This window comes from Mauremys reevesii, linkage group 3, assembly GCF_016161935.1.
Source record: "Mauremys reevesii isolate NIE-2019 linkage group 3, ASM1616193v1, whole genome shotgun sequence".
NCBI lineage: Eukaryota > Metazoa > Chordata > Testudines > Geoemydidae > Mauremys > Mauremys reevesii.
In genome coordinates, this window is record NC_052625.1 from 190,976,434 (window position 1) to 190,991,835 (window position 15,402).

At 40.0% G+C, this 15,402-nt stretch overlaps 1 protein-coding gene across 4 annotated transcripts in view; it reads left to right on the plus strand.

The window, feature by feature from the left end:
* The window catches only part of KLHL29 (kelch like family member 29), a 544,314-nt gene that overhangs the window by 466,912 nt on the left and 62,000 nt on the right, over nucleotides 1-15,402 (plus strand). For all 4 annotated transcript variants that reach the window (XM_039532518.1, XM_039532519.1, XM_039532520.1 and 1 more), the window contains 2 exons: nucleotides 7,703-7,902; nucleotides 14,413-14,672. In XM_039532518.1, the coding sequence (XP_039388452.1) occupies nucleotides 7,703-7,902; nucleotides 14,413-14,672 (460 nt within the window). The remainder of the gene's footprint in view (nucleotides 1-7,702; nucleotides 7,903-14,412; nucleotides 14,673-15,402) is intronic.

Here is a 15,402-nt window from a genome sequence, read left to right on the forward strand (position 1 = left end):
CAATATCTGTTCTCTACTTAACTAGAGGTAAGCTATAGATGTCATTAAGCTTCTTTTTTGTTTATCCCAAGATAAACAGACATGTGACTTTAAACCATTTAATAATTTTGATGATGAAAAGTCAAAGAGTGGACAGTTAGGATGCAGCAATGCTGCACTTTGTTCTTATTTGCCTGGCATTTCAGGTACCTCCAGGATTATGTTCCACAGTAAACAAGATATTCTGCCTAAATTGTGTAGACTTGAACAAAAGTTTTTAATGAGCACATAGCTAACAGACTCTTCAGCCGCATGAGAAGCTGCCAATCCCAGTCTAGTGTTCTCTATTTGGTAATCAAAACAATTTGACAGAGATAAAAAGAAGTAGCTGTTCTTGGTTTAAGTGCTTCATCTCATATTCTAATCTTGGATTTCCTGTTTCCTTTAGACCCAGACAAACTGTCCAGGGAATGAAGCAATTTAATTTCTGATTTTTTTTATCTCGTTGGCAGAGGTAGCAAATGTTTTGCTCTAGAGAAATGAGAACACAAATATTTGCTCTTATATTAATTATGTCCCTCACTATGAAACCAAAACCAATAAGAACAGCATGTCACAGTACATTTAGGAGGTGGAGCAGAAGCTGGAAGTTCATTAGGTAGTTGGATAGAGAAGACAGCAATCCTAGGGCCATATACTATGGTCTGTGTGTGCAACTTCCAGCCACACCAATGGCATCAGGGGGGCAATGTCATGGCTCTCCGATGCAGGTGTCAACATATGTTGTAAAGAATAGAATGCACGTTCCACCGCCCTCTGAATAGAATCAAAACTGCTCATTTGTTTGGGCCACAAGCCCTATTATGTTAATAGAAATCTTCTTTAGCACAAACCATAGAGGCATGTGCTTTTCAAGTACAGGGGTATCTGAGTTCTATTGCCATTAAATTCCAAGTGGCCAAGATGTGCAGGATAATGATCAATAGGGAGGTCAAAGATGCCCACAATAGCTGAATCTATCTGATAGAAATCAATTTAATTTTATTGTCTGCTTAATTTTGTTTGTTGAATTGTGATGGGCCCTGGACAGAAACAGAGAACGAGGCAGACTCTAACCACTGCGTGTTGGCGGGGTACAATACCAAAAATGTCTTTATTTTTAGATTAATCTTTTATTCGGTGCCCATTTTCGTAGGGCGAAGCTGTGATGTATGACATGCCTTTGAGGTTGCACCCCATGTAGTCATACTGCTTCAGACGTGAAGAGATGTCACTGAAAGGTCTATTAGTCTCCCTGTTCACATACAGCATGATGAGGCAGTGTGGGATAAAGTTGAACCAACTGTTCCTAGTCAGAAATGTATATTTACATAAAGGGTTTTGCATTATTCATGTGCATTCCTTGCAGGCGGCTCCATTTTGAATATTTTGAATTTGTTTTATGCAGTGTTGTAGCCGTGTTGGTCCTAGAGTATTAGAGACAAGATGGGTGAGGTTAGTCTCTCTGAATTTGCTTTGACTTTTATTGTGACTATAGCTTGTAAACAGTGAGAAAACTGGTTTCTCCACTGCTCATAGGTAGCTTTTCACATTTGAAGTGAAACTGAGTAAGACTGTAGCCAACTCTAAGAGACAATCAGACCATTAGTCAATCAAAACAGTGTTGCAAGCCAGTTAGAGGCAACAGTATCGTTGTCTGTAAATTGATGAAGTGAAATACTAGGAGAACTCCGTATATAAGGGTACTTCAGCTGGAGTCTAAATGCTGCTTTGACACTCAAAGCATCTCGTTATAAAATTTTTCATACTGCATCACAGACAGGTTATGTTAAAAAAGAACCTCTTGATAAAAATGATGCAGTGAAGTTATTTTATATAATACACCAAGTGCATTATCTCATGAATAGAATTTATATATATATATATATACATATATATATAATACATATATATATATATATATATGTATGTATTAAACTTTATTCAGGAGATGATGAAGAACTCAGTTATGTCTGTACTAAGCATGAAACACTAGTGCTGATGTTTGTCTATGTGTGCTGGATCTCAGGAAATGCATTTCAAGGACAAAATTACCGGTAATACCAAGAAGTCAGAGAGAGAGAGCGGGGTGTGTGTGTGTGTGTGTGTAAGTAAAAATTTTCCAGAGCACAATCTTGAACATTGCAAGCAAGGATTTTTTCCCCCTTCTAATATTAATCCTGTTTTACTGGTGTACATTTCTATTAGCTTCCTTATATAGATTAACTCAATGAAAGGGCCAATAACTTTGTTCTTTGGGTTCCAATTTATAACTGAGATGTCCTTTGCATTAAAAGTCTCCCTGTGCCTATGACCTCTCCAGTTTAAGATATTACATTGAAAGTTGTAGCTGAGATCAGTGGACAGAGCATGCCCAAGGACCCTGGTTTAGTTAGGTAGATCTAATGATCCCAAACAGTAAGAAAATGTTTTTTTTATTTAGTAACTCTGCATTATCAGTGCAGAACTAATATGTGGGTTGCTTATCTCTTCATTACATTTTGTTTTCACATTTTTTAGGTCTACAATCACCCCATGGGAGGCTATATGATTTGTAAATCTGAAAAAATTCCCTGAGAGCTACAATATTGTTAAGCTGTAAAAGAACTCTCTTAGCTTGTTTAAATATAGACCTAATCTAACCTTTTTTGCTGCTTAGCCCAAGATGCATCTTTTTAAAGTTCTATTCTAAATCACTTCCTAATTTTAATGAGTTTATATATCAGGAATTGCCGTCTTTTTACTCTAGCTGTTCTCAGAGATTGCAGCAATGATAAAGTAAAGTCTAAAATTGTTTATTACACATTATTCTTTAGAAGCAAAACTTTTTGCCCCCAGTGGCTGTTGGGAGAGTTATTGATTTTCTGTCACAATGTGAAATGTTTGACCTTTATAATATGAGCAATGATTAGAAGGCCCATAAAATGACATTGTTCCATTTAAACTTTAGAGTTCACAGAGCAAATAGCAAAATGTGCCTTGTTTAACTATGTCCGTGGACCTAAAACATACATTACCCAGCTTCAGGCTAGAATAAAATGCTAAGGAGACAGTCTCTCTGATGTCCAAAATGCATTGTGTATGTGCATGTTCTTATTTATATCTATAATGAGCTTCCATTAACATGTACTGCGTGTGCATGTGTTGATTTGTGTGCACTTTTTTCAGTTACAGACAAATTCTCCTCAATAGAAGTTTTGCTGTTGACCTCTCTCAGAACAATGTTAGACCATTAGGGTCTCATCCTGCACCCACTGAAGTGAGTGACAAAACTCCCATTGACTATAATCCTGCAGGATCAGACCCCTTGTGCACAAGTGTATATATATGCACATACGTTTTTTTCACTTGGTCAACTGTGTAAGCACTCACAGCAGGGCTAAATTCTCCTCTTGATTATACTTGTGCAACTTCCTGACTTCACTGGGGTTGCACCAATATAACTGAGAGGAGAATATGGCCCACTTTTGTACATTTACGAAGTCTGCTAGGTGCACAGAGGATCTTTATATCCTGGTGCATATAAAATAAGAAACACGGGAACCACTTTAAGAATATCATTATACAATACATCAGCGTTAGAAAGGAAATACCTAAGAAAAATTCTATTATAAAACCATTTCACTAAATTGGACCCCAGAATCCCATTTCAAACCACACTAATACTCTGTGATGTCTCCAGTCATAAGTCTGTCTCCACACATGTTTCTCTTTCTCTGTTTCTTTGAAAACTCTCTGTTGATCCCTGAGGACCTGCTTTAGACAATAATCCTTCTGGTTTCCAGGCCGAGTAAATCTACAGAGCCCAGGTCATCAGCTTGGAAGCCATGGAGGCTTCTTATTTTATTTGGTTGGCCGAACCAGGCCTGTTTTCAGTATGCATCCCAAGTAAGTGATGCCTCTGAACCAGTGGTGGGCCCCCTGCAGCTCCCAGTGGCAGCTGTTTGCCGTTCCCAGCCAGTGGGGGCTGCGGGAATGGAGAACCACGGCCACTGAGAGCTGCAGGCGTCAGTGTAAACAAACTGTCTCACAGCCCACCAGTGGATTACCCTGACAGGCCGTGTGCGGGCCACAGGTTGGGCCCACCGCTGCCCTAAGCTGTGCCCCTGTTGCCCAAGCACCACAACATGCTACTTTTAAAGCATCAGAGGCAGACACTGACACAACTGAGTTTCCATTTCTGGCTGGTTTAGTAATATGAATAATCTCTATTGCTTTGTATTATACTTGCCATAAGTGGCTTTTGTGATTGAACACCTTAGCTTTGTTTTGGTATTTAATCAATTGCAGCAGCCATTTATTGCTTGGTGTATTACAAAGGAAAAGAGATTATAACTTAATTATTCTAAAGAATGACAGGCTGGAGTCGTTGCTTAAATTGGTATTTTCTTTATTCTAATGTCAGTGGCAGGCTACTGGTTTTGCACTGTCTGGCCTGTTCACTGCTGCATTCACAGTCGGAAACTGCACATGATTAGTCACCCGAAGAGCCTTGTTACCATGTCAGTGCACGCAATCACCCCAACAACATTTGCCAGCACAAATGGAATTAATACCATAGACAAATATTTGCTTGCAACAGGCCTGCCTATCGTGCAAGGACTCAATCCTGCCATTGCCGAATGCCGTACAATCCCATTTAAATTAGTGAGCTCTCTGGCCCAGATTGTTAGAGGTATTTAGGTGCAGTAATGTCTAACTGATTTAGGGTCCTAAATCTCATTTTCCAAAAGGGATTTAGGCACTTAGGAGTCTGAATTCCATCAGAATGCCGAAATCCCTTTTTGAAAATGAAATTTAGGCTCCTAAATCAGTTAGGTGTTGCACTGCTCAGCACACCAGTACCAGAATACTTATAGAAATGTGAGCATCTATGCCCAAACATTGAATAACATTAACCAAACCGGCCTGATGAACTCATGTCAAACTGTTACTTGAGGCAATTAATGGTAGAACAAGAGAACTTTTTACCTCAAGGTACTTCCCATACCATGGAATCACTTTGATGCATGGCATCCGAAGTACCTTGTGGTCCAAGGTTCTCTTGCTCTACCATTGGATAGGTTCCCTATCTATACAGACCTAGAGATTGGGTACAGGGGATTGTGAGAGAGAGAGACTGGATTATGGGCTTCCTCTCAGAGCCCAACCAATCTTTACTTCTCTATCTTGTCCCAAGAGGAATTGTAGCCTGAGCAAAATACTGCTTACATGCATGACAGTTCTGAGAGCGTACAGAACTCCTGTTAAAAAGTCAGGGTTTAGGACAATGGGTGCAGTACAAGCAACCTGCTTAACGTACATGCTTATGCATCTGCTTTTGGAATATGGCATCTCCCACAGGCTATGTCTACACAAAGGCCGGATTTGGGAGATGTGGATTTAATTTCCTGCTCTTACACAGATTTCCTGCATGGGCAAGTCATTTCGTTTCTCTGGGCATATCTACATAGGGTGACCAGATGTCCGGATTTTATAGGGACAGTCCCGATTTTTGGGTCTTTTTCTTATGCAGGCTCCTATTACCCCCACCCCCATCCCGATTTTTCACACTTGCTGTCTGGTCACCCTATATCTACACAGTATTTTGGAGTGAGCCTCACAGACAGGCTAGCAGGGCTTGCACTAGTACTCTCAAAATAGCTGTGTACACAGTGCTTTCCAAGTTCCAGTTCAGGCTGGAGCTCAGGCTAGGGAGGGGGGTGGGGTTCAGAGCCTGAGCTCCAGCCTGAGCTGCATCTTCAAAGTGCTCTCTCTACCGCAATTTTTACAGGGTTAGCACAAGCCCTGTTAGCCCAAGTCTGTTGACCTGATCTGGGAGGCATGATCCAAAATGCTGTGTAGACGTACCCTCTGTAGTTCAGTTCCCCATCTGTAAAATGAGAATAACAGTACTTCGCTCCCTGGCCAGGGTGCTGTGAGGATATAAAGATTGTGAGGTGCTGAATATTTGTGGTAATTGAGGCCATATAAGTACCTTAAATAGAAATATGAAGCAAATTTAAGACTCCAGTCCTGCAAAGACTTATGCATAGACTTAATTTTACTCACTATCAGTACCATTGTATTAAATAAGACTATTCACATACATAAGCTTTTGTAGGGTCAGGGCCTAAATGTGGCTTGTTCTACTACCTGAAACCATTGACTAACTCAGAGGTATTAAAAAAGTGACAGGGCATGCCTCAAATTTACAGGACCCCCAAGTTGCTTTGTGGATTTTTTGTATGTGTGTTTGTGGGGAGAGGGGCAGAATCAGACTATGAATTTCTACAAGGGAAAGAAAATCTGGCCTTGTGTCCTCTGGTTCCAGGGCTGACCATAAGCTTCTTCACAGCATTGTGAACCTTGAACATGTAGGTTCCCAAGCAGTTGCTGGAAGTGATTCTTGCTTGTATTTAAAGCCGGCCCTGGCCAGTGGATAGTAATGTGACCATTTATTATGAAGAGTTTGGTGGTCTCTATGATGCACCTTGGTGCTGGTCGTGCGGTGGTTTTCACGAGAACTGTAGCAGTGATGGAGTGAGCGGACTTTGATTGTCTGGTCATTAGGAGAAATGAATGTTTCTGTAAGAAGATGCTGAATGGCTCTAACCACTAAAGGAGTTTATTTTCTTACTTTAACAGATTTTCCCCCCATTCTTGACATTACCAAATTTATTATCATTTTTGTCTTTCAGGTGTTACCTGTCCTTAGTGTTGCAGCTACACCAGCCAACCATGCATTAGGAACTGGGCCCTTATTTTAATACATTACTATTATTTTTTGTCCCATAGTTTCACAAGCACTAATGCACACTTCAAATGCAGGAGATATTTTGATCCCCAAATTGTTTAGCACTTTATGCAGGAAAAATCGTAGGCCACAGTCATGAAACTTCCTAGAGGATGGCTGCTGGCTTCCTGTGGCAGAGCTGGTTATTGTTTTCCCACCCCCCTCCCTTCTTTGCTCTAACCATTTTGTCTGTCTATCTTGTCTTGTATTCAGTTTTCAAAGCAATGCCATGAGGGGCTTCCTTTTTTAGTGCCTACAAGGGAACAATATATTTTTAGAACAAAAACATACATATTGTTACATTAACATTCATTGAGGAATCAAGAAAAAAAAAAACCCAAACAGTTTTTAAAAACTTACTATTATTATGGCTGATAGAAAAGGTCCTTAAATAGATCTCAAAATGCGCATGACATTTAAAATATTGTTCCATGTACTGAATGGGGATATGCTCTTGAAAAACTAGGTGACCTTTTCTCTTGAAATTTAGGAGTGTTTTTGCCTTACTATGTCATATTATGCACAAAAGATGAAATATTAACTCTGAATGTTAAAATGTATTGTTTCCCTTTGAAAGCTAATCCGAGTCCTCATTCTCATTAATGTTGGCTCATTCTTTTCTTTTTCTTTCTTTCTTTCTTCCTTTTTGTTTTTGCAACCTTCTTTTGCATGAAAATGCAGAGTAGCAATAAACTGATTTTTTTTTGTAAAACTTGCTTTAAGACTCTTCTCTTTCAGATCCAGTTAAAGTCTTTAAGTTCAGTTATTGTAAAGTACAATACTCTTCAATTCCTTAAAAATATGGAGAAAGTTAATTAATCAATTTTCTAGCCCTCGCTAATTGGTAAACAACAACAAAAGGGGGATGGCATAATGTCCTGTAAGAATGTCCTTGTCTGCTGTTACCAGGTCACCACGAGACAGTAGCAGAGGCGGGGAGAAGCTGGAATTGGCCATGTCAAACCTCACTGCAGAAGTCCTGGAATTACTACTGGAGTTTGTTTATACAGGTTCTTTGATCATAGATTCTGCCAACGCAAAAACTCTTCTGGAGGCTGCCAGCAAGTTCCAGTTTCATACTTTCTGTAAAGTCTGTGTGTCATTTCTAGGTAAGTGTCATTCCCATTCCATCTTGTGAGTTCATAGGCCTTAGGACTTTTTTTTTTTTAATTCCGTAGTTCTCCTAGGAAATGCAAGATTAAATGTTATTTGAAACACAATACAACTTCATTTGTTTGAACTGAGATCTGAACGTAAAATGTTCCCATTGCTGCAGCACTAAACTGATTTACAGTCAGTAAAGTTGTTTGTGCAGCTGAAAAAAAAATCCAACTGCATTCACATCTTGGATAGATTTTTTGTTCTTGGTATCAGCATCCCATTTAATTTGACAAAGGTTGCACTTTATGCAGACACTGAGTTCTAAAATGCAAATGCATGTCCCATTAATATGGTCATTACAGTAGATTATAGAAGCTATGTCACACTAGGCTTGTTATAACAGTAGATGAATATGGACTCCCCATTAAGGGTCAGAGTCTGCCATTTTCCTGCACCCCTGAAAAACAGATTCTAAGGGTCAAGTGAAAAATCCTTGTGGCCACTGAAGTAATAGTCCTGACACTCTCGAAAGTCTTGTAAATGAGATACCTCTTAACCACAACAGGAAGAATGGTCACACTTTTATATTATGGTTCCATTAATAAATGATTAATAGATATTATAGTCAATGGTTATATGTTGATATAGAGTCTCAACAGGAAGATAGGTTACCTATAACCATGCCTTATAACCATCTATAACACCTTGTACTGGCGTGCCCATAACTACCTATAACACATGGTACTCATTTATGTGACATGCATATAAGATCTATTAATGTTTTGTTAACCCTGTACAAACCATTTATAAATAGAATCTTATTAATATAAAGTTTTACCCAGACGTTGTGTTGCTTTCAATATACACCATATCAAGACTTTTTTTCACGCCCTTGTTCTCCCCTTCCCTAAAACATATCTCTTAACTCTTCCTCATTGCAAGATATGTCATTCCCTTTGGAACCAAAATTTACCTCTGTCCCACATGAACCTGGAGTCATCTCAAGAGTTTGTCATTGTAAATTGACATCAGAAATGCAGAGTCTTGAAGATGAGCATTTAGAAAATGTTATACATGTTCAAAAATCAAAATCCAACCTTGGGTTTGGTTCATCACTGTGTTACTGCCCAGTGCTACGCTGACCTGACTGACTGCAGTGGGGCTACACAAGTGTAAAACTGGAGCAATGCAGTAATGAATCAGGCCATTATTTCAAGCTCCCTCTTTCAATAAATTTTGTTGTCACTTGTTTAAAAATATAAAATTCTTGTTTAAAATGAGTGTGCTATGGTAGGTTGAAAACTGTCTCTCTCAGGCCCAGTTTGTTGGTTGTGAACCTTGAGTATAGGTTCTTGTACTGACATTGCTTTTCTGTAGCTTCCCTCCAGTACCTTTTTAAATGAATATATCTTACAGCTTTCAGTGATCACTAGATGTATTTAAGTACATTATCACTAAAGAAAGATTCAGCCAGAAAACCAAAATACATTTATTTCACTAAATCAGTGTGAGATTTCCCTCTTCCAATATTTAATAGTTGAATTCAGTGAACCATGTTATAGTATGAACTAGGAGAGTTGGCTATAAGTTTAGTGATATATGGGGAGTCACCAGAGTTTTAGACTTTCATTTGGAGAATGAATACAATTCATTTGGAGAATGAATTTATAGCTTTGACTGAATTGAGCTTCAGATATAGCGGAGTCTTTGCCATATAAATGTTTAAGAAGGGTATTTTGTTTTGGGCAATGCATGAACCAAGTATATCATAGCACAAAAATAGCTTTTCAAATGTCCCGTAGGATTCACTGATCTAGATACTAGTTACCTCCCTCTGAATTTGTCAGACAGGGAAATGGACCCCACTCAACAATCTCATTTCTTAACTGTTCACTGCCAGGGCTATCTCCAGCTTTTTTCTCGCTTTCTGCTCTATACTTAGTGTTCTGCTTTTGTCAACAGCATGCTCAATGCCAACTGTTTCCAGTTATGTTCTGACTAATGCAACAAAGCCTACAAGTGATAGTAGGTTCCAGATGATGGCTGGCTAAATGCTAGTAAACTGATCAGAAATGGCATGGAATATCCAAGACATTTCCTCCTCTTCCTCCAGTCTTATGGCTTCAGGGTTGCTTTTTTCCAGTGCATCCTTTTTCTCTAAAGAATCTAGCATCAAAAGAACCATATTATAGCACATAAGCTCTTCCTTGGTACACAAACAGGTACCAGTAGTACAGTAATAGATTTTAACTTAATCCATACCATGTGTAGCCAAGGCAAGTGCAACAAGCAAATCAACTGATCTATTGGGCTCTTTTCTTGCAACTCTTCAGTGTTTTACTTTGATGACCCGTTGAACTGATCCTTTGGCATTCCCAGTCAAAGTCTAGCATGGATCACTTTCCCTTCAGCCTTATTTGTGATCCTAGATTTGCAATAAAAAAATCAGGTATTAGTTATAGGAGCGCCCCAGAGCCTAAGAACGTGTATATCATTGCATATATGGAGCTAGCTAATAGGCATCCTTGCTGAAGTTGGATACCACCAGTTATCAACTCCCAGTTGTCTCAAAGACCTGGGATTTGTAATTATCCCCCAGTAGAAGACAACTAAACCTGCAGAATTGGAAAATTGCCCTCCCTTTTGGACATAATGGCTTCAAGCACAGAGTATATTTCCTGTGCTGTGTTTGCTAGTGGTTAATGATAACAAGGATTAAAGATTTTTCTTACAGTGCCTGGTGCATGAACAAGCATTCTGGTGCATGGACAAAGAGAAAGGATGAGTTTCTTGTTCTGTTTCAGTGTTGCAGAGGAAACTGGATTATAAACAATTCCTAAAAGCCACCCTGGTTTGGTTAGTCTGTGCACCCAGGGAAGAAAAAGGTTTGGGGCATGTGAACCAAACCAGAATTCAGGAGATATATCAGTATCACAATTGGGGTGTGTGAGGAGTGGGCTTCTGTCACAGCAGTGAACTAAACAGAGGGATTCTGGGCAGGGCCAGCTCCAGGCACCAGCTAAGGAAGCAGGTGCTTGGGGCGGCCAATGGAAAGGGGCGGCACGTCTGGGTCTTCAGCGGCAATTCGATGGCGGGTCCCTCAGACCCTCTCTTCCTCTTTGAGCTGCCACCAAAGTGCCTCTGAAGAGGAGGAGAGGGAGTGAATTGCTGCAGTAGAATGAAGCGGCTCGATTGAGCTGCCGCCGAAGTGCCGCCAGTCAGCTTTATTTTTATTTTTTTTGCTTCGCTGCTTGGGGTGGCAAAAAAGCTGGAGCCAGCCCTGATTCTGGGACTTACAGTACAGTCTGGAACCGGAGGCTGATCACAAAGCATATTGAGTATATAAGGGCCTCCTTTCCTCAGTCTGAGAGAGATGGTGGACCTGCTGCAGTGGGGGGTCTGTCTGTCAAGGAGGCAACTAGGGAAGAGCAGAATCTCTGATTTTTTTCTGAGAGAAGAACAAGTTTCCAAAAGAAGCCTGGGAGGAAGCAGTGAGAGGCGCATTTGGGAGCCCTATATGAAGAGAGGTCCACCCAGACCCTGCCCAAGAAGGTGTTCTGATTGTCTTCGTCTACTCCAAATGGGGAATTTTGGGGTCAGCTGGAGAACCAGACCACGCAGCCAGTGAGGAAACTGAGGAATCAGACAGTTTGAAAATGAGAAAGTGAGACCCTCACAAGGGCTTTGTCATCTTTTGGAGAATCATTAAATCCAGAAGCTTATAGATATGACCAGACAGTATGCCACTAGAGGCTTGTGTGAACAAGCAAGGATGGACTCCCATTAACTAAATGGATCACAGCCTGTAACAGAGAGGTGTGTTTGTTCTGATTTTAGTAATGCCTAACTCATATGCTCCATCCTCCCTAAATTAAAAAGACAATATTCAACACAAACAGATGGGATCTTGCACTAATTATTGACCTCCTGTTACATTGGTACCACAGTTCTGCCAAGTAATCTTTCATGCATACTACCAATCTCTGCCTATATCCCTGCTCAGGTATCCACTCCATCCCCAGATACTTGGGATAAAAGATGGACTTTGCAGCATGCCTGAAAGGTTAACAAATACAGACTCTGGCAGATAAACATAGGGAACGAATTCCAAAGTCAAAGCATAAGTAGAGAATGCCCTGCCAGCTCAAGTGCCTCCATTGATCTCAGTTGCAGCAGTCTGGCAAGGGTTAGAGAGGTGATCTTGTATTTAACCAGGTCTCAGACCATTTAGGAATTTGTAGGTTAAAACTGACATTATTAAATTACACCCAGAAATCTGTTGGCAGCTATCCTGGAGCACTGGTGTAGTGTGCTCTCTGCTTAACAGTTGAATAATCTAGGGGTGGAGCCCCATGTGGAGTGCAATTCAAGTCTAGTCTTGAGGTGACAAAGGCTTGGATAATTGTAGCAAGGTCTGCATCAGAGGGAAAATGGAGCACTCTCTCATTCAGTCATAGATGGAGCAAAGTGTTCTCCAGCCTTTCTTTGTTCCCTAGGCATCCAGAAGTATTTCAAGATCTAATCAGACACCTATATGATGAACTACAGATGCAAGTAGTTGGTGAACCCTTTCCATTAAAGATACTGAGATAATTTTTGCCAATTGCTTCCCCCAACATGATTATCCCTCAACTGCTTCCCCCACTAACATTATTTCAGTCTTACCCCAGTTGAACTGCATCCGGCTGGCCTACATCCGAGCTCTTATCTCAGAAAGGCACCGACTCATTTGTTCCACTGTACCAGCCATGTTAGAATTTATGAAGTGTCATCAACCTGTTGAATATATCGCAGCCCACCTTTCTTCACAAACCTTCTTGAAGGCCTTATGTACAGGTGGGAAAGGATGATGAAATAGAGCCCTTGGCATGCCACGAAAAGGTTTCTCGGGGAAGAACAGCAATTGTCCAACTCTACCCTCTGGTCCTTCTAAAAAAGGAAAGACTGGGCCACTGAGAAAGATCTGTCCACATCTACAAGGGGTTAAAGATAAGTAAAATACCAGGTTCAGATCTAGAAAAGTCAGCACAGATATTTGATCATCATCTCCCATTCAGAGAAGATCAGCTGCAGACAGTGCAGTTGTCCCATATCCAAGCCTGTTACCCGATAAACAGAAATCTGAGAACTCAAAAACCCCACTTGCAAAGGTGTTGAAGTAGGATATCTGCTCTCATATGAGTAAAGGCTTATTCCGCCAGATGTTTTCCATTATGCAGAATAAAAGATGTGTGTAGGGCTATGCCCTGGTGGTCTGGCTGGGGCTTTTCTTTTAAAAATTACAAGACTGATGTGACTCCAGTGTCAGACTTGCTTTTTGGCTTTGGTTTTCCAAGTACTGGTGGTGATAAGAATTTAGATTTCTATCACCTGCTTACTTTATCCACCTAGTTTTAAACAGGTTTGTGTGTGTATATGTGGGCTTGTCTACCCATTAAAGTTAATCCAAAGTAAGGCAGGGTGTGAGTTTAATGCTGAGAAGCTATTGCTGATTAACTCCATGTATGCACACACTTTTCCAGAACAAAAATGCTGCATTTTTGGAATATTTTTAATATTTTCTGAAACTCAGCAAGGGTGCAGTCTTGGAGCCCAGGATCCAGCCTAAGCAGGAACATCTACAGTGCTATTTTTAGTCCCACAGCCTGAGCCCCGCAAGCCATGACCTTGGTGCCATGGGTTTTTCTTTGCAGTGTAGACATACTTTTTTAGGCTTTCTGCCTTGAATCTTAATAAAATGTATTCTGCTAATGCCTTGGCCTCTTGCACCCTATTGGTGGGGTTTTTTTTCAGAGTATCTGAAAAGCAAAAAGGACAGCAAAGTGTAGAGCATAGCTCATCCTTAACATGCTACTACACACTGTGCAGTTCCTTGTTTGCCAGGAAGCAGATAATGCCGTCTCCTCTGTGCATGATTTGCTTTGAAATACCACTACACAACATTTAACAGAAACCATTAGTATAATCTGTGTTTTGCATAAGGAATGTCATCACATTCTACAGTAACAAAGTTCCTGTGGGGAAATTTTTTTATTATTATTTGAAGTGGCTTAGTAGCTAAGCAGGACATACATTATCATGAAGCAACTGTAGCATCCTCAAAAATGTCCTCAGAGCCGTTTGAGTTTATTCTTAAAGCACCTGCACTAGGGTTTACTTCTTTGCTGTTTCTTAAAGGAACATGGTAGGGATTAGAATTAGCAGTGGTCTCACTACTTGAGTCCTACTAGAGAGGAGGTCCTTGGTAATAAGGTTATGCCAACAGTTTCTCCCAATCACACCACTAGAGTACACACCAAAAAACAAGCCCAGAAAATACCCTCCACCCAGTTAAAGATTTAAAAATGCAGATCTAAAGAAACTGCATTTGGTAGACTTTTTTCTTTTAATGGTGACTCATTGGAATAACCTGGGTGCTATTCAAAGTGAACCAGAGTTATTTATGTTCATAGCATCTATTTATCAGTGAAATAATGCCATTTTTATTCATTCATTTATAATTTATTTGCTCCTTTTAGAAAAACAATTGACTGCCAGCAACTGCTTAGGAATATTAGCCATGGCTGAAGCTATGCAGTGCAGTGAACTATACAACATGGCCAAAGCATATGCCCTACAAATTTTCCCAGAGGTGGCCAATCAAGAGGAGATCCTTAATATCTCAAAAGACGACTTCATTTCCTACATGTCCAATGACAGCCTGAACACCAAAGCAGAAGAGCTGGTGTACGAAACAGTGATAAAATGGATTAAGAAGGATGCTGCACTCAGAGCTCAGGTAAAAATAATCTGAGAAACTACTCTTTCCTCCATTCTCATAAATACCTCTTTAAAGTAGAAACTATCCCCATGCAATTTTAAATGTGAAGATGAATAAAAGATAGGATTGTGGAGGTAAAAAAGCAGCAAGCGACTCCAGGTTATGCACAAATTGTATGCCATTTCAGAATCTGATTCCCCCTATCTGATTGTTTAGAATTAAAAGCTTCTCATTTGCTACACATATATTAGAAACATAGACTCTTTGAATTGTTGGCTGCAGACTTGGTCAAAGATAAATCTTTAAGGTTTATAATTGCATGATTTGTTACCTCAGGAAAGGGATAGATTTTTGGGAAGGCATGCACATTCAGTAACAGTAGGAAGCAAAAATCCTCAGTAAATCACAATTTTTTTGGTGCTGAATGCTAATAGCATGACCAACTTATAAGTACACTATGTATAAAAAATTATACTGTACCTTTACTGGCTATTCAGATACCCCCTCTGGTGGTATATAAATATTTATTAGGGTTAGCTTGTCTGCACTATTTGTCTGAGTTATGCAGTTGCCCTTAACTTGTGAAGTTAAATGTATTACCTTGCCTAGCACTATTTCCAGATAAGTGTTATTAATAGTGACTGGTTTTGAGGACAATAAAGGCAAAACATGGGCCTTGAGATAGACGAATTACATTGGTGACACTTAAAAACCTGACACTCTCCTTAGATATAACTAAATAAGATTT